General features: G+C 43.0%; 1 protein-coding gene across 1 annotated transcript in view; it reads right to left on the bottom strand.

Annotated features, from left to right (window-relative positions):
* The window catches only part of PTPRQ (protein tyrosine phosphatase receptor type Q), a 677,639-nt gene that overhangs the window by 591,639 nt on the left and 66,465 nt on the right, over nucleotides 1-19,535 (bottom strand). The window contains exons 5-6 of the mRNA XM_077265498.1: nucleotides 8,975-9,137; nucleotides 8,153-8,413 (exon numbers count right to left, since the gene is read on the bottom strand). Coding sequence (XP_077121613.1) covers nucleotides 8,153-8,413; nucleotides 8,975-9,137 — 424 coding nt within the window. The remainder of the gene's footprint in view (nucleotides 1-8,152; nucleotides 8,414-8,974; nucleotides 9,138-19,535) is intronic.

The following is a 19,535-nucleotide window of genomic DNA, read 5'->3' on the forward strand; positions in this document are numbered from 1 at the left end:
TCTGGGTTTCAAAGCAACTTGCCCCTGTATCCCCAAGCTTGTAAAAATATGGAATATACACAGTAATTTCAATAGGACAGACAATTTGGTCAATTCTTTTTATCAATGTATTATACCTTTTTTCCATAAATCTCAACAGTCCCAACAGCAAGGGCATGCAGTTACTGACAGCTTGGCTGTCCAATCTGGTATAAGGGTGTGCTGAAGCAGTCAGTACTTTGATTGACAGCTTGGCCATCCAATCTGGTACAAGGACATGCTGAGCTGTCAGTGTGTTGATTGACAGCTCGACTATCCAATCTGAGACTGTGAGGCTGTCTCCATGTGGTCATTATTCCAGTTAATGACCATGCTTCTTAACTGAGCTTTTTCTCTCAGAACACTGCCAGATGTACATTTGTAAGGAGGTGGCGGAGAACCTCATTGTTTCTCTCCCTCTCACCCGTGTACTGGGCCCGTGCATTTTATATGATACCCGGACAGTGTACCCATTTAGCAATGCTCGTATTTCTTATGCCTTGTGTATTAATGTATTGCCCTTTTTACTCCTATGCTGTGATCTGTGTTAACTTGTAATAAAATGTATGTGCTGTGTTTGCAATGTCTGATAATGTTATGTTAGTGACAGGGACAGAAGGGGTTAACCCAAGGGGTTGGGTTAAAAGCCCCAAAAAGGAGCAGGAACCTCCTGCTCCTCAGTTGGAGCCAAGGCAGGCTTGCCTATGGCAGGATGTGCTCCCCGGTGGGGAGCTGACCAAACCCCAGGAGAGGAAAAGACTGCTGCCCCGGGCCTTTGGGCAGTGAAATGGGCAACAGGACTACGAATGTGTCCCGCCGAAGGGACTTTAAGCATCCAAATTTCGATGTAAGGACTATCTCCTCTTTCGGTCACCTTGGCTGTTGTGGGTATGGCTGTGGACGTCGTTAGGGAGAAAGCAGGTAGTTATTCCACTTTCTTCAATCCTATTACACTGTTTGAAAAAAATTTTCTGTTGAGTTAGGTTTTTGAGCTGATTTATACTAAAATTGGCATGCTGATTCCAAAAATGTAGTCAGTTTTTTTCTAGCACGTCAAGTTTTTCCTCCACAACTTACCTGCCAGAGAAGCACAATTGCACTGATATCTGTAATAAGACTTGTTATCTGATTACAATTCGACTCATATAGAGCTACGTGGCAACTTGTAAGAGTAGTCACAACTGAGTCAGTGTGGTGAGAGGTGTGTGCAGCTCCCAATACGTCATAATTATCAATATCTTTACACAAAAAATGTATCATAGGAGGAATAAATAGGATTTGTGATAGCTTTTCTCTTTACATTGGGCGCTTAGTTGTAATTTATATATCTTTTATGATTTTTTTCTTTGTTAGTTTTCAAAGCTTGTAACTTTCCATATCAGTGTTTTATTTACATATGTACATATTTCCTTTGTTTCAGATCATGTCTGCTCCTTCTTCCTCTCGTCGTAAATGCCTAAACAACCCTGACTCCTTCTGCTATATTTGTGGTGTTTTCACCATTCCAGTTCAAAGGGCAAACATCAGTGCATTTGTCAAACAAGCATATTTTGCATATTTTAAAGTAAAACTCGAACGATTTCACCAAGATTTGAAGGTTATGGAAGACCGTTACCAGGGTAGATGGGATGTACATATGATGGCTGACTATTGCTGGAGCATCAAACGTGATTGTCCTCAAGTTAAACACTCAAGAAAAAGCTATAAATGTACATTTTTACCTTAAATACTTGCATATATATATATATCCTCTGTAAAAAAACATGATAGTGTTAAAAAACATATTTGTCATGCCTATTTCTTATATATTTCATTTTTTGTTCATATTTGTACTATTTAAAAAAAAACACTTTTTAGGTACAGTAGTTTACATATTTTTGAGAAGACAAAAATCCTATAGTTCAAAAACTTGACGTGATGGAGAAAAACTGAGATCATTTCTGGATTCAGCATCCAAAAATTAATTAAGAACAGTTGTCTGACCTAACGCTTAAAAAATTGTGTTCCCCAGTGTTATTAAACCGTTTTCCCTGTTGGACTGCAGCTGTATCTGAGGTTGCATTTGTCCGGACCATTTCTGTACAAGATGCCGGGATGTACACTGACTGTGGCTTAGTTGACTCGGCTGGGACTACCACCCCACGCCACCTTGTTACACATTCACTTTGTGAGGTTTGTGCTTTGGATTTCCTGTGCCTTATGTTCTGTATGCTTGATCTGTTGCCTGACCTTGGACTTCGTTTTGACCATCCACCTGTTTTACCCCTTCAGCTCTGATCCGTTATCCTCTCGGTACTCTGACCTCGAAACTTTACCTGACTACCCTTTTGTCCCTTCCTTCTGTCTATAGTATAGAGAACCATGCGCACAACTATTAAGGGTGCAAGAGTAGGTTCCCACACCATTAGTATATATTAAGTAAACCCGGCACTCAACTTAAGTGATCAAGCAGGAATTTAATGTTGTTCACTGTAGTAAAACGTTTCGGTCTTACATCAGACATTCCTCAGTTACGGATTACAGTGATTGTATTCGATCAGGTAGATCAATAGTTTCAGTAGTAGATCACTAGATCAAAAGACTTTTTGTCCTGAAGCAAGGAATGGTGATAATAGGGCCTGTATATCGATAAAGTGCGGCGTGCCACAGTGGCGTATACGAACACGGTGTCCACCTTCTGTTTATGACGTACCCTCCTGGCATCTAACCTTGGACTGCTTGACGTCTCTGACTCACGGCTTGGCCGTGAGAAGTGACTAGCGTCACACATACCTTCTATAGAGGACAATCAAAAGACCGATAAGGGAGCTGAACACCAAGGCTGTTTGCATGTTAATGACCAGGCCAATTTTTACAATTCTGGCCAGCGTCACTTTATAAGGTAATAACTCTGGAACACTTTAATGGATCCCACTGATTCTGAGACTATTTTTGTGACATATTGTACTTCAAGTAAACTTGCGTTTATTTGTGAAAAAAACCCTGAAATTTGGCAAAAATTATGCAATTTTCAAACTTTGAATTCTTATGCCCTTAAATCAGAGAGATATGAGACACTAAATAGTTAATAACTAACATTTCCCACATGTCTACTATATATCAGCACAATTTTTAAAACAATTTTTTTTTTGTTAGTAAGTTATAAGGGTTAAAAGTTGACCAGTGATTTTTCATTTTTCCAACAAAATTTACAATACTATTTTTTTTAGAGATCACATCACATTTCAAGTGATTTTGAAGGGTTCATCTAACAGAAAATACCCAAAAGTGACACCATTCTAAAAACTGCACCCCTCAAGTTGCTCAAAACCACATTCAAGAAGTTTATTAACCCTTCAAGTGCTTCACACTTTACAATTAATGGAATGTGAAAGGAAAAATTAACATTTAATTTTTTTCACTAAAATTTTAGTTTAGACCCCAATTTTTTTATTTTCACAAGGATAACTGGAAAAAATGGATGACAAAATTTGTAGTAAGATTTCTCCTGAACATGCTGATACCCCATATATGGGTGAAAACCACGGTTTTGGGTACAGGGCAAGGCTCGGAAGGGAAGGAGCCCCATTTGACTTTTTGAATGTAAAATTTGCTGGAATAATTAGCGGACGCCATGTCGCGTTTGGAGAGCCTCTGATGTGCCATTCTGAAGCCATTGCTGCTCATTCCCAAATGGTCCCCTGATGAGCCCCGGTACTGGGAAGGGGCGAAACGCGTAGGGATGGAAGCATGAGACATATTTATGTCAGATGTATTCAGAAAAGTGACATATATTTTTTCATAGCAGCTAGTACTTGGTGTTCCGTGGCGGCACTATATAGAACACTATGATGTGGCAGCCACAAGAAACCAGTGAAACCGTTTATGTATGTGAGCTTTTATCTTTGCCTGCATTCTTGGGATAGAGATATAGGTTACGTAATGTTATATATTTGGCTACGTATTTGCGGCTATAGTAGTCTGTTATTCTCTGGTAGTATTTCTGCCTAAAGATGTGCCAATCTGTTATACGGTGGTGATTGGAAACCAGAAAAATCTCCCATTTATGCGAAGCTGTTTCTATGTCTGCTATGTTCTTGACTGGGTCATGGCAAGTCTGCTGGGCTTAATGATGGCAGCAGAATAATTTATGATAATGATGGCAGTATAATATAATAGCACTTTCTTAATTATTATGGCCTGCAATTAACCAGGTGTAAAAGTCCCCCTCTGCCCACCATTTATTTATTTTTTTCTGTGTCTTTGTGGATCATAGATGCATATTGTATATAACATACTAAGACAGGTTAGACCATGAGTTTGGCCTTTAATGTTGACAGCAGAAAATTAGAGGGCCTATTTTGTTAGTGCAATATTTTTGTGCTAATACTCTAGTTAGTGCAGCAATATATTCCAGTTTTTGCTGCTATACATTACTTCAACTAGCATAGTAACATTGTTGCTGCTTCATTTTTTACAATTTTTAAATTTTTGTATTTTTCACACTTCACAGCGTGACCTAGGTTTTGTTGTGTGAATGGTGTTGGGGTGTGGGCGTGGGTAGATGCCAGGGTCTGATTAGGGCGAGAAGGGACAGCCGACATTGAGTGGGGGCGCCAAGTCGAATTTTAGGGTGCCAACCTCCACTGTCAGGAAGGGATTCAGTATACTAGGAGTCCTGATAGGGTTTTAGCCAGGAATAATTTTCTTCATTAAAAAAGTTCCTGTAGCACTCCGGTTGCAGCACCTCCCCACCCGTACCTAATAGTTGTGGTGTTGGTAGTTGTATTTATTTAATTATATATTCATATTTTATGATGATTCATTAAAGATATTTTTTAGGGCATTTTTTCTTTTTTGGTTTACATGTGCCTAAACAGTGCAAACCCCCCAAAAGTGACCCAATTTGGGAAACAAGACCCCTCAAGGAACTTTTCTAGATGTGTGGTGAGAACTTTTAACCCACAAGTACTTCGCAGACATTTAGAATGTTATGGCGTGAAAATAAAAAATCTAATTTTTTTTCCACAAAAAATGATCTTTTAGCCCCAAATGTTTTATTTTCACAAGGGTAACAGAAGAAATTAGACCCCAAACGTTGTGCAATTTCTCCTAAGTATGCTGATACCCCACATGTGGGGGAAAACCACTGTTTTGACGCATGGCAGGGCTCAGAAGGGAAGAAGCGCTATTTGACTTTTTGAATGCAAAATTTGCTGGAATAATTAGCGTATGCCATGTTGCGTTTGGAGAGCTCCTGATGTGCCTAAACAGTGAAAAAAAAACCATAAGTGATAGTATTCGGCATCATGTTACCTTTGCAGTACCCCTAATGTGCCTAAACAGTGGAAATCCCCCAAGGAATTAACCTAGATGTGTAGTGAGCCCCTTGAACCCCTAGTTGCTTCATAGAAAATTATAATGTTTAGTTGTGAAAATAAAAAAACTTTAGGGCTCAGAAGGGTATGAGTTCCTTTTGCAGAGCCCCTAATGCGCCTAAACAGTGGAAATGCCCGACAAGTGACCCCATTTTGGAACTCATCTACGGTTTCCTGGTATTTGCATTTGATAATGTATAGTAGTGGCATACCTATACCTTACTATGGTGTATGTTTACTCTTTGCTGACTTGAACTAAATTCAGTAAAAATACCATATTAGTAGTGTTGAGCGATACCGTCCGATACTTGAAAGTATCGGTATCGGAAAGTATCGGCCGATACCGGCAAAGTATCGAATCTAATCCGATACCGATACCCGATACCAATACAAGTCAATGGGACTCATATATCGGACGGTATCCCTGATGGTTCCCAGGGTCTGAAGGAGAGGAAACTCACAAGCCGTGACGTCACGGGAGGCAGGAAATGCGGGCATTTTAAAATTACGTCACGGCTTGTGATTGGTTGCGTGCCGCCCATGTGACCGCGACGCGACCAATCACAGCAAGCCGTGACGTAATTTCAGGTCCTGAATGCCTAATTCTGCATTCAGGACCTGAAAATTACGTCACGGCTTGCTGTCATTGGTCGCGTCGCGGCCACATGGGCGGCACGCGACCAATCACAAGCCGTGACGTCACGGAAGGCAGTAAACGCACGCATTTTAAGCAAAGAACGCTGCCGGTTCCCTCGGTAAGGTCCAGGCTGCGTCGGAGAGGTGAGTATAGCAATATTTTTTATTTTAATTCTTTCTTTTACACATTAATGTTGTTTCGATACCGATACCCGATACCACAAAAGTATCGGATCTCGGTATCGGAATTCCGATACCCGCAAGTATCGGCCGATACCCGATACTTGCGGTATCGGAATGCTCAACACTACATATTAGACAACAATTACTACTGTATGTTTTTACTATTTAGTAACTCAAACTCAATTCAGTAAAAAATACATTAGTAGATGACGATTACTACAGTATATTATTACTGTCCCTAACTAATCTAATCCTACAGTATCAACTAATCTAGATGATTTTTTAAAATTCTTTAAAAAAAACAAAAACAAAAAAAACAATCAAGGCCAGTAAGTGATGTTCGTCGTGGCTGTAGACCAGCTGACAAATGGTAAGGTTTTTAATATTAGAGATAAGACTGTCCCAATTCCGGTCACCGTGGAGTGATGGGAAGGCTTTCACATTTTTTATCAAAGAACATGTTAACTAAGTATGCTCACCAATTTATAACCCGTTTCATACCTTTGTTTTTTTTTTTAAATCTGTTTGCATAATGTGCATAAAAAGGTGTGGCCTGCCTTTCCTTTGAGATGGGCATTATATTGATGTGATCTCCCACAGCTATGTGTCCACTAGTTGGTCCCAGTCCTTCTCAGCCCTTACCCACATGCATGTCACTTGACAAACGGTAAGGTTTTTAATATTAGAGTTCGGACTGTCCCAACCAACTACAGTCAATGTAGAGTGGTGGGATGGCTTTTGCATTTTTTTTTATCAAAAAAACATGTTAATAAATGCTCTATATTATTTTCATGCACTATGCTGTTTATTTACTGCAGGTTATTTAATCATTATGTTTCTGTCTTTGTTTTTTAAGTTGTCATATAGTTACATAGGATCCTGTTCTGTGTGAAATAGACCTTACAGCATCTAACTTGATTGTGCTAATAGTGGTGAACAGGCATGAATCCACATTTCCTACTCAGAATCGTTTGCGCTGATATTGTGTTGCAGTCAGGACTCTGGAGGCCCCATTTGCCAATCAAAATAATTAGGGCTATTTTGGGGTGCAGACAGGAGGCCCCATTTGCTAATCAAAGTCATAAAGGCTAACATTGGTGTGCAGCCAGGAGGCCCCATTTGATAATCATAATCGTTAGGGCTAATAGTGTTGTGCAGACCGGAGTCCACATTTTCCACTCAAAATCGCTTGAGCTAATATTGTGTTGCAGTCAGGACTCAGGAGGCCCTATTTGCTTTTTTTCTGTTCAGTGGCCAGTGTGAACATGCGCTTACACACTGCATGCACACCAGTTTATATCCCAGATTATACCTTTTTTTTCTTCTAATTTCTAGAGAAATAAAAAATAAAGGTCATGTCACGCTGCAGCTCTGCAGGTGAGTGCAGACTCCACTAGATGGCAACAGAGTAGAGAGAGGGATGAAATCCTGCTCAGAGCAGACCAGCAGAACTGCAGCGAGGCTATCACCAGGTGGCAGCAGAACGGTCAGACAAGCCGGGTAGATACCAGAGAGTAGCGTAGTACAAGGGGAAATTCAAAACACACAGTCAAAGAAGCGCCAGAAGGTCAGTACCGGTCCGTAGCAGAAATATGAAAAGGGAGAGAGAGAAGCAGGTCAATGCCAAAGCAGAATCAAGTACCAGGGAATCCAAACACACAGGGACAAACAGAGTCAGGCGATGGAAGAGAGGTACGAACAGACACGGGCAAAGTCAGCTAAATGCAGCAGGACAAATCAGGGTTTCACCAGAGCCAGCTACACACGCCGTAGGCAGGAAATATAACTGACAGTGCCTGCAGGTTGCAGCGCAGCTAAATAGCATACCTGACACCAGAACGATGCAGAGAAAGGTAACCCCTGACATGACCAGACTGGGAAAGAAGAAACAAGACCGAAAACCTGGTCTTGATCATGACAGGTAAAAATCATGTGAAAAGCAAGAGGCCCGAACAAACCTGCAACCAACTGTATAGAGGAAGAATCGCCAGGAACTTTCCCTTTCACCGTTTGAACTGTGAAATTATAAATTCCACCAGGATACAGATGGGTTATCGTATACTCTGGTGCTGCTTTGGAAAGGTTGAAGTCTCTCACATATGTTTGGTTTTTAATTAGAATTCTGTAATGAGTAAAACTGCTTTCAATTTGGTCCCATTGCAGAGTAGCAGAAGTGGTATTAATGGCTTTAATAGATAATCCACAAATTCCAGAAGGTCCTGCAAGTAAAAACATAAACATGTATAAGTAAGGAACATTTTTGCATTCTGAATTTCTAAATGTAGCCATGCAAATGTATGTGCTGTATGGTATATGTATCTGAACTGCAAGAGTCTGACCTCGGGGACCCCACTTTTCGAATGATTCTAATGAGTAATGGCAAACCCCCTGGTTTGATGTCGCCGAAAAAACAATATCAAGTCAATGCTCCCTCTCATCCAAATAGTTGAATTAACAAAAAATTCTTGCACTTTTCGATACAGAGCAAAGATTCTTATTCCTTTTTTTTCATGAACCTTCTGGATTAATCATTGATGTCAGAATAAATATTAGCTATTATCAAAAATCAGACTGGGAAAAATTCCAAAGCAGGAGGCAAAAATGGACTGGGGTCATTGTCATGACAGGCATAGAGTATATGGTCTTGCAAATGGCAAGACAACCAATCCATCAATACCAGTGGCCAATGTAGAGTATATATCTTTCTAAATAGATGTTTGTGAGAGTGTGGGTGAGTGTGTATGCGCTTGCTGTTAATACATAATTCACTGAATACTTACTAGTGCTAATTGTTTGGCGTATTGGGGCACTAAATTGCTTTCCTTTAAATGTTTGTACTTCAAATATGTAGTCTTCCCCAGGTAAAAGATTCTTTATTACTGCTTCATTGTCAGCCATGGATACCTTATAAAATGCTTCTTTATTGCTTAATCCATAATTGAGCTGTCAAAAAGATAAAGTTCCTTATATTAGTTTTTAAAACATTTTAAGTAAAAAGAGAACAAATTCCAATTGCCTTAAAACAATTGTCTCTATTGATTTTATTCTGGCTCATTCTTTGTATAACACTGTAAGAAATGTATAAAGAATTCAAGAGACCCATGACTCAACTATGCAGGGCAGAGCAGGGGTCAATGATGAAGTAGTGGGGAGGTTAAGTGGAGGTGAAAATTTTAAGGGGAGGAGTGAAAGAGGGTGGGGGTTATGGAACACCCGCCAGGGCCTAGGGGTACTCGGTACTGGGTCCGGTACTTAAAGGGGATGTCACGATGGCTGCGACCCGGTCCGTAGCCCTGGGCGACCAAGTAAAGGGGTTTTAATAATAAAGTTTTTTCGTGACGCCACCTGTGATAGTCAGTCAGAGGGGACCGACACTGCTTAAAGGGGTCCACTGGGGTGATGTTATGGCAGCTAAGATGGTATAACTTCCCACAGGTGAATTGGATCCCCAGGGCTCCGGGTGTATAGATTAGGATAGTGCGTGGTGCAGTAAAGAATGGAGAACACAGGTTTGCAGTCTCTTTACCTGGTTTACTGATGGTAGTAGGTAGCCACAGTCCAGGGCACCAGATCACAGGTATAGGCAGGGTCCAGCCGGCTTGGAAGCAAGTTCAGAGTCCTCTTTACCAGGTGGAGTTAAAAGCCTTCCTACTAGCGTGGTGGTGTAGTCCCTTGCTGCCTGTGGCTTCTATCAAGGTCCTCACAGTTCTCTCTGTCCTCCTTAAAGGGTAGGACACTAACCCGTATGACAGGTGGCTCGAGCCTTTTCACAGGGTCTCTATCATAACCGGGCTCTGTGCGCCACTGTGTCTCCTGGGTATTAGAGCGGACAGGTGACGTGTAGTCCAGCTGTCCTGACGGTTTCTGCTGTGCCTCCTAGAGTCTGACAGAACCTCGGTCTTCTGGCTATCGGAATCTGCACTCTGTAGGGAGGAAGCCCAGTCGCAGTTATTCTCCCCATTTGTCACTCTCCTGTGCTTTGCTCACCTGCACGCTCATTACAATGTGTTTTTCCTTCCATGTTCTCTCTGTCCAGGAGTTGCAGCACCCTCTGGGCTGCACGGCCCCTCTGCTTCCTTCTCTTCTGTCTCTTTGACAGGAACTGACTGACTTTCCCTCCAGACCAGAATATATACTGTATATAGGGGAGCCACCCACAAACTGGATCAGAGCTCCTCCTTCTGGCCTGGAGTGTTAACATATTGTATGTTTGTGTTTACCTGATAAAGAAGATCTTCACTCGCTTCCAAGTGTGACATCATTCTCCCAGTGAGGAAAGCAATGCCATTGTGACAACCAGGACCCTGGGGTGTCACAGCTACAAGAGGGAGAAAGAGCAGGGCTAAAAATATAAGGAGGGGAGGTGGCTACCTAAGCTGTTCAAAGTCACCAATCAGAAAGGAGCCACTTACCCCTCCTGTAGCTGCATGGCGGAAATGGAAGGGAATCTGGAGTGCCTGCATTCAGCAGCTTGTAGAGCGGACAGAGCCTGGATCACAGCGAGGCTACAGGAAATAAGCAGCAGGCCAAATGTTGGTGGTGAGAGCATGGCGCCAGCTGCATGATGTGTTTGCAGATCGAGGCTATTGGAGCGCCTGTCACCAGACACATCTCCTTCCCCTCAGTGGCCCCGCAAGAGCCTCATCAGGGACCATTCAGGATGTGGTCTCACCCTCCATCCATTTGCAGGTTTCATAAAGAAAGGCCAAATAGAAGGATAAAAGACTATTTTTCACCACCATGCTCACAACCACAGTGGGGGAGCTTATGGAGAAAAGAATGTGCAATATGCACAAGGACACTCCCACAAACAAGATCCATATAACGAAAAGCACTGGAGTACAAGTCCATCAGTGTATAAATGCAGGTTTATTCATTAGTCAATTAACAACAATAGCACATAAAGTGTGGATCCGCTCTGATGCCAGCATGTGGGTAAGAACCTGGGGTGGGATTGAATCATGGATGGAATGATTTAGTAGCTTGTGTACAGGGCTCAATAATTTTCCCATACGGTTGTATTATATTCCCGGTCTTCTGCCTACTTACTTTGGCACTATGCACTTTATTTGTCTATATGGCATCAGCTGGTTTCCACATTGGGTTTTTTGGTCTGTGCTACTTGTCTCTCCTTGTCTGAACTCACTAATGTAGTATGTGAACTTTACTTTATATGCTATTGTTGTTAATTGACTAATGAATAAACCTGCATTTATACACTGATGGACTTGTACTCCAGTGCTTTTCGTTATATGCATTTGCAGGTTTCACCCTGGGAAGAATCCAGTCAGGTAGCTGGGGACAGGGAAGGAGCGTAGATAGGCAGAAGGTCACAAGACTGTGCCTGCGTCCACTAGTGCCACAGGCTCCAACAAAACATCAGCGGCCCCACTCAGCGATGCTCCTTCAATGGGGCTGCTTCGTCTATGAGAGAATCTCCGTGGTGAATGCCCCTATTCCTGGGGACAAGGGGCCCTGGAGAACAGACGGCACCAGCAGCAGATAAGCCAAGCAGAGGGAGGTGTGGCCTTCAATCTGCTCCCTGGTAGTGGGACCGGATACCAGCATGGCAGCTGGTCAGGGGGACTCTGGCCCAGCTGGCTATTGCCCCTTCTCCAGGAGTCGAGACATGGACTGACAGGACCCAGGATCTTCGGCTGGTGGGTCTCAGGCAGCAACGCAGCCTGGAGAGTATGCCTCTATGCATTGTCCATCTTTTTCTAATACTGCTTCTCTGGAGTCAGGTTATAGTCAGGCTCCAGGGTTCATTGGGGGCATTCCTGTTAGGGAGCCGGTTACAGGGGTTCAGGATGAGGAAAGGGAAAATGTGGATACTTTATCTTGGGGGCATTGGAGTTGCTGGAAAAGCTCAAGAGGGCCTCCCTTCATGCTCTCTCTTTGAAGTTTTTGGCACGTTCTTGGAATGAGTGGTGCTTGATGAACTTGGATACCGTCAGTCATCCATTATCTAGACAATTTCTTGTGCAATGGTCCTCCGGATTCTCTATTTTGCCAGTCATTATTAAAATCAATGGATGGATGAATAGTTGTTTTGTGGTTCTTTAGGAGCAGGAAAAAAGGAAGGACATAACAATTGTCTTAGCTTTTTGGGAATCACCATTCACACTGAAAGATGGAGTGCAGGTTGCCTGAGGAAAAAAATTACTGCACTGTGCAAGAAGGTTCAACATGTGATGCAGGTTGAAAAGATACAGCTGATGGATCTACAATCATCGCTTGAGAAACTACATTTTGCTTGCTAGATTATACCCAGGGGTTGGGTCTTCTCCCGCCAGCTCACTGCGACTAGTGCATGGATTTAATTCCCTAGACATTACATTAGGTTGACACAGGGACTCAGGGATGATCTGCTAGCTTGGTCAGACAGCCGCAGTTCCCACACTGTCAAATGACAGTGAGAGCCTGCAGCTTTGATCAGAGGTAAAAAGTTTACATCTGTTCACTGGCATCGACTGATGGGACTACTGCTATTCATTAGCTGGTTCATGTGCTCTAAATAAATAATTTAAAAATAAAACGGAGTGGGCTCCCCTGTATTTTTGATAACCAGTCAGGCAAAACTGAGAGCTGCGAACTACAAGGTTGGTCATCAAGAATAGAGGGGTACCCACACTATTTTTTTAATTATTTAAATAAATATTTTCACATTTCTCCAGGTGAGTTGCGGTGAACACATCTTCACCGTGAGACTTTTTCTCACTGTGCTAGCGGTGATCTGACCGGAGGAGCAGGGAATGCAGACTCAGTGACTGGCGGCAACGTCAATGATGTCACCGCTGCTCACTGATGCTGTACTAGTGCTCATTCAACCATTGGTCTCAGCCTGGACGGTTGCATATTGGCACCATCCAGGTTGAAAACTACTTATCCACAGACATGGATTACGGTGTGGGACAGAATGAAAAACAGGTGAAGGATATTGTTGTTTTTTATTTTTGTTTATTAAAGGAGACAAGAGCTTAAATGGAATGGATGTTAGGTGAGTATAACTATGTTTGATTATTAAAAAAAAAAAAAAAAGTTGAATTGTGTTTTTTTATTTCAAATAAAAGACTTTATAATTTCTGTGTGTTTATTTGCAACACAACTATAGGATTAGTAATGAAGAGGTATCTTATAGATACCTCTCCATTACTAATCCGTGGGCTTGATGTCACCGGACAATACAAAGTTGACATCAACCCCACAAATATGAACCCCACTTGCCACCACCAGCAGGGCAAGTGGGCAGAGCTGGGCAAAGCACCAGAATTGGCGCATCTAATAGATGCTCCTTTTCTGGGCAGCTGCGGGCGGCTATATTTAGGCTGGGGGAGCCAATATCCATGGCCCCTTGCCAGCCTGAGAATACCAGGCCCCAGTTGTTTGCTTTAGTTTTGTTGGTTGTCAAAAATGGGGGGGACCCCATGCTATTTATTTAATTATTCATTGAAATAATTTACAAAACAATGTGAGGACACTTCTATTCTTGATAACCAACCTTGCTAATGCTGACAGCTGAGGGTTGCCAGTTTTTCCTGGCTGGTTATTAAAAATACAGGGGAACCTATGCCTTTTTTTTATTATTTATTTTGAGTGCAGGCAACGGCTGTTGAACACTCCTATCAGCCGCCGACTGCTATCGCTGTTGTTAGTGGCAGCAGGCGTAGGCTGATGGGAGCAGTATTCCTATCAGCCGACAACAGCCAGTGACCGGAGGTAAACTTTTCACAACTGATCACAGCTGCGAGCTCACTGTGTCATTTGACAGAAAGGAACAGTGGCTGTCTGACCGGCAGTAATGATTTTACTGCCGATCATAGGCAGTGTTTGCCACGCTGTCATGCACATGACAGCATGGTAAACACTGGATTTTTGGCTCCCCCATTCAAGTAAAGGGGTCCGGGTTTGGGTCTGTGCACTGTTCTGGTACCCGAACCAGAACTTTTTTTAAACTGTTTAGCCGAACCTGCCACACCGGAACTTCCAGGGGTCCGCCCATCTCTAATGGACGGTTCTTAATGATATTCAAGACTTTAGAGAATTTTGATTGTGAGCTCTTTACTGATGCAGCAAGCAGTCTGGAGTTTGGGGCTTGCTGCAGGGGTCAATAGTGCATGGGTCAATGGCCAGAGTTGTGGAGGGAGACGAGTGTCACGAGAAACCTTACACTGTTGGAGATTTTTCCAACAGTGTTTGCGTTGTCGGTATGGGACGAGCAATTCAGGGACAGGAAGATCAGGTTCCTCTGTGACAATATGTCAGTTGTGATGGCTATTAATAATCTATCCGCCTTCTCTCCTCCACGGTCTGAGCCAGCATTTAGAGCTTTGAATTCACATTTAAATTAAGATGACTCTCAGATGGAGACCCGATTTGGAGTATCCACATTTCAAAAAACTATTGCTACACACCACTAAAGTGTCATTAATTTCTCCAGAGTATAATATATATATACATATATATATATATATATATATATATATATATATATATATATATATATATATAGTATAATAGGGCTCTGACACCCCTTGAACTACAGACAACCAACCAACCAGATGTGGACCAAACATTTCAAAACATTGTTTGTAACACCAGCAGCAGAAGAAACAGCAGGCACAGAAGCCATGACAAAGGTGTCACAGACAACAATGCAGCACACTAAAAACTACACCATCACCTAGTCTGCTCAGTCTGCGACTGGGGTGCAAAAGATATTGAAGATCCATCACTCATTCATCTTGATGAAAGTTAGGTGGTCTACACTTTCAGGAGACAGGCGGATGCGCTTATCCATCAGGACACCACCAGCAGCGCTGAAGACACATGCCAGGCATGACAAAACCTCCAAGGTGTGACAGGCAAGCTCAGGCCACTATACCATTTTTGAAGACCAAAATGCAAAAGGGTCCAAATTCCCCCTGATGGCACTGAAATTGAGCTTGAGATAATACTGCACCATCCTCACCAGTTGTTCACAATGTGTCAGACATGTACTCTGTTCTGCTGGTGCATGGGCTGGCCTAAAAAATGTGTGAAATAACTCAGAAATTGCATATGCAACTTACACTGCTGCTGCTAATGTTTTTGCATTGATGACTCGACGCTCTTGGGGTTGGAGATCTATAATTTACATGGACATTGTGTGTATCATTGCTGTCTTGGAGAAAACCACTCTGAAGATTGTCTACAAGCATGTTTTGATACTCCAGCATGCGCGCGTCCCTTTCCTTGGGGAAAAGCATCTTGCCTAATTTCATCTGGTACTGAGGATCTAACAGAGTGGCAATCCAGTTGTCAGCACTATTTCTAATCCTAACAATACATGTTGCAGATAGTGCAGCAAGATGCTTATGTGTCTGGCGATTCCATGAGATCCAAGTCCATGGTGTGTTGGTGGCGGAGTAACACTCAAGCTTGCTTCCTCCATCCCCTCCTGTCAACCATGGACAACAGAGAAGGGATCATTATCCCCTTCATCTCCAGAATGTTGTGGAGCCATCACCTCTTCCTAGAGGTTTGTCCCGCAAGCCATGAGGATTCTAAGACTTGTGAAGCAGCCCCTTGTCTGCCTGTCCCCACAGCCAGCAGAATCACCCATTTCCCAGTCAGCGAGATGTAACGTCCCTGCCCATGTTTGCTCACCCAGGTGTCAGTGGTGAAATGCACCCTGGCAGGTATAATTTTTCAACTAGTGATATTGTGTGTGACATGCTGGTATGGCAGAGGCACAGCTTTGTTAGAGAAGTAATGTTGATTGTGCAACTGTTATTGGGGGACTGCGATGGCAATCAGCTTTCGGAAATCATCTGTATCCACCAGGTGGAATGGCAGTATTTCTGTGGCCAACAGATTGGAGATAGTGGAGTTCAAGCTCTTAGCTTTTGCATGTGTAGAAGGAAACATTCCTTTACTTGACCACAACTGTGGGACCGAGGAATCGCTGCTGTGCTGAGAGAGGGTGTAGTAAGGCGAACACGACAAACTGTAAGACTGTGAGTGAGGTGCAGGCAGAGATGTTATGGTGAATTGAGAAAGATGTGGCATGCTCGGTGAAACAAAAACAGCAGACATGTCCACTTCCATAACAGCTGACAGGCCCTCACTCACCCCGACTGTAGGGGGTAATTGTTGTGAACTATACTTCTTGGCTCCCTCTTGTGGTCACTAGTGATTCGGCACTTGGATTGTCTTTTACCAGGTTGGTACTCACCTGCTTCGTTAGGCCTGGGATGTTGCTATTTAAACTTCCTGGATTCTCAGTCCAGTGCCTGGCATCATTGTAATCAGTTCATTTCTGTTTGCTCCTGTCTTCAGGTCCTGGTTCTTTGCAAGATAAGCTAAGTCCTGCTTTCTTATTTTTTGTTATTTTGCTTGTTCATATTTTTGTCCAGCTTGTACAAAATGTGATTCCTGATATTGCTGGAAGCTCTAGGGGGCTGATATTCTCCCCCCTCACCGTTAGTCGGTTCTTGGATATTCAGCGTGGATATTTTGCAGGGTTTTTTGCTGACCATATAAGTCATCTTACTATTTTCTGCTATTAGTCAGTGGGCCTCTCTTTGCTAAAATCTAGTTCATTCTTACGATTGTCTTTTCTTCTTACCTCACCGTCATTATTTGTTGGGGGCTTGTATTACTTTGGGGTCTTTTCTCTGGAGGCAAGAGAGGTCTTATTTTCCCTGATAGGGTTAGTTAGTTCTCCGGCTGGCGCGAGACGTCTAGGATCAACGTAGGCACGTTCCCCGGCTACTGTTAGTGTTTGTGCTAGGATCAGGTATATGGTCAGCCTAGTTACCACGTCCCTATGAGCTGGTATTTATGTTTGCAGACTTTGCTGTAATCTCTGAGATCCTTGCCATTGGGATCAAAACAGTATGCCAGGCCATGAATAGTTAATGCATTGCAGAAGTGGGATTAAAAGAAAAGGAGTTCTGAGTTTTTTTTTCTCCTCTTTCTTCCTTCCCCTTTTTCTCAGAGTGGCTGTAGCTTTGCTGAAGACATGAATGTTCAGACCTTGATTACTAGTGTGGATCAGCTTGCTGCACGAGTGCAGAGCATTCAGGATTTTGTTGTTAGCAGTCCTATGTCTGAGCCTAAGATACCTATTCCTGAGCTGTTCTCTGGAGATCGATTTAAATTTAGGAATTTTAGGAATAATTGTAAATTGTTTCTATCTTTGAAACCTCGTTCGTCTGGAGATTCAGCTCAGCAAGTTAAAATTGTTATCTCCTTTTTGCATGGCGACCCTCAGGATTGGGCTTTCTCGTTAGCGCCAGGAGATCCAGCATTGGCGGATGTTGATGCGTTTTTTCTGGCGCTCGGATTGCTTTATGAGGAGCCTAATCTTGAAATTCAGGCAGAAAAAGCTCTACTGGCTATCTCTCAGGGCCAGGATGAAGCCGAAGTGTATTGCCAAAAATTTCGGAAATGGTCCGTGCTTACTCAATGGAATGAATGTGCTCTGGCCGCAAATTTCAGAAATGGCCTTTCTGAAGCCATTAAGAATGTGATGGTGGGTTTCACAATTCCTACAAGTCTGAATGATTCTATGGCGCTGGCTATTCAGATTGATCGGAGTTTGCGGGAGCGCAAATCCGCTAATCCTCTGGCGGTGTTGTCTGAACAGACACCTGTTTCAATGCAATGTGATAGAAACCCCGATCCAGCAATGCAATGTGATAGAATCCTGACTAGAACCGAACGACAAAATCATAGACGACAGAATGGGCTGTGTTTTTACTGTGGTGATTCTACACATGTTATATTAGCATGCTCTAAACGCCTAACCAAGGTTGTCAGTCCTGTCTCCATTGGTAATTTGCAGCCTAAATTTATTTTGTCTGTGACTTTAATTTGTTCATTGTCTTCCTACCCTGTTATGGCGTTTGTGGATTCAGGTGCTGCCCTGAGTCTTATGGACTTGTCGTTTGCCAAGCGCTGCGGTTTTGTCCTGGAGCCTTTAAAAATTCCTATTCCTCTCAGAGGAATTGATGCTACGCCACTGGCTTAAAATAAACCGCAGTTTTGGACACAAGTGACCATGTGCATGACTCCTGAACATCGGGAGGTGATTCGTTTTCTTGTTCTGCATAAAATGAATGATTTGGTCGTGTTAGGTCTGCCATGGTTACAGACCCATAATCCTGTTTTGGATTGGAAGGCTATGTCTGTGTCGAGTTGGGGTCGTCAGGGAATTCATTGCGATTCTCCGCCGGTGTCTATTGCTACTTCTACTCCTTCAGAGGTTCCTGAGTATTTGTGTGACTATCAGGATGTATTCAGTGAGTCCAGGTCCAGTGATCTTCCTCCTCATAGGGACTGTGACTGCGCTATAGATTTGATTCCTGGCAGTAAATTTCCTAAGGGACGATTATTTAATTTGTCTGTACCCGAGCATGCCGCAATGCGTTCTTATGTCAAGGAGTCTTTGGAGAAGGGGCATATTCGTCCATCCTCTTCCCCTCTTGGTGCGGGATTCTTTTTTGTGGCCAAGAAGGACGGGTCTTTGAGACCTTGTATAGACTATCGGCTTCTGAATAAAATCACTGTTAAGTTTCAGTATCCTTTGCCACTATTGTCAGACTTGTTTGCTCGGATTAAGGGTGCCAAGTGGTTCACCAAGATAGATCTTCGTGGTGCGTACAACCTTGTGCGCATTAGGCAGGGAGATGAATGGAAAACTGCATTCAATACGCCCGAAGGTCATTTTGAATACTTGGTGATGCCCTTTGGGCTCTCTAATGCTCCTTCAGTGTTTCAGTCCTTTATGCATGATATCTTCCGGAAGTATCTGGATAAATTTATGATTGTTTATCTGGATGATATTCTGGTTTTCTCGGATGATTGGGATTCTCATGTAAAGCAGGTCAGGATGGTGTTTCAGGTTTTGCGTGATAATGCTTTGTTTGTGAAGGGCTCAAAGTGTCTCTTTGGAGTGCAGAAGGTTTCCTTTTTGGGTTTTATTTTCTCCCCTTGTGCTGTGGAGATGGACCCAGTCAAGGTCCGAGCTATTCATGATTGGACTCAGCCCACATCTGTTAAGAGTCTTCAGAAGTTCTTGGGGTTTGCTAATTTCTACCGTCGCTTTATCGCTAATTTTTCTAGCGTTGTTAAACCTTTGATGGATATGACCAAGAAAGGTTCTGATGTGGCTAATTGGGCCCCTGCAGCCGTGGAGGCCTTCCAGGAGCTGAAGCGCCGGTTTACTTCGGCGCCTGTTTTGTGCCAGCCTGATGTCTCACTTCCCTTTCAGGTTGAAGTGGATGCTTCTGAGATCGGTGCTGGGGCTGTTTTGTCGCAGAGAGGCTCTGGTTGCTCTGTGATGAGACCATGTGC

Source organism: Ranitomeya variabilis, chromosome 5, assembly GCF_051348905.1.
Source record: "Ranitomeya variabilis isolate aRanVar5 chromosome 5, aRanVar5.hap1, whole genome shotgun sequence".
Classification (NCBI taxonomy): domain Eukaryota; kingdom Metazoa; phylum Chordata; class Amphibia; order Anura; family Dendrobatidae; genus Ranitomeya; species Ranitomeya variabilis.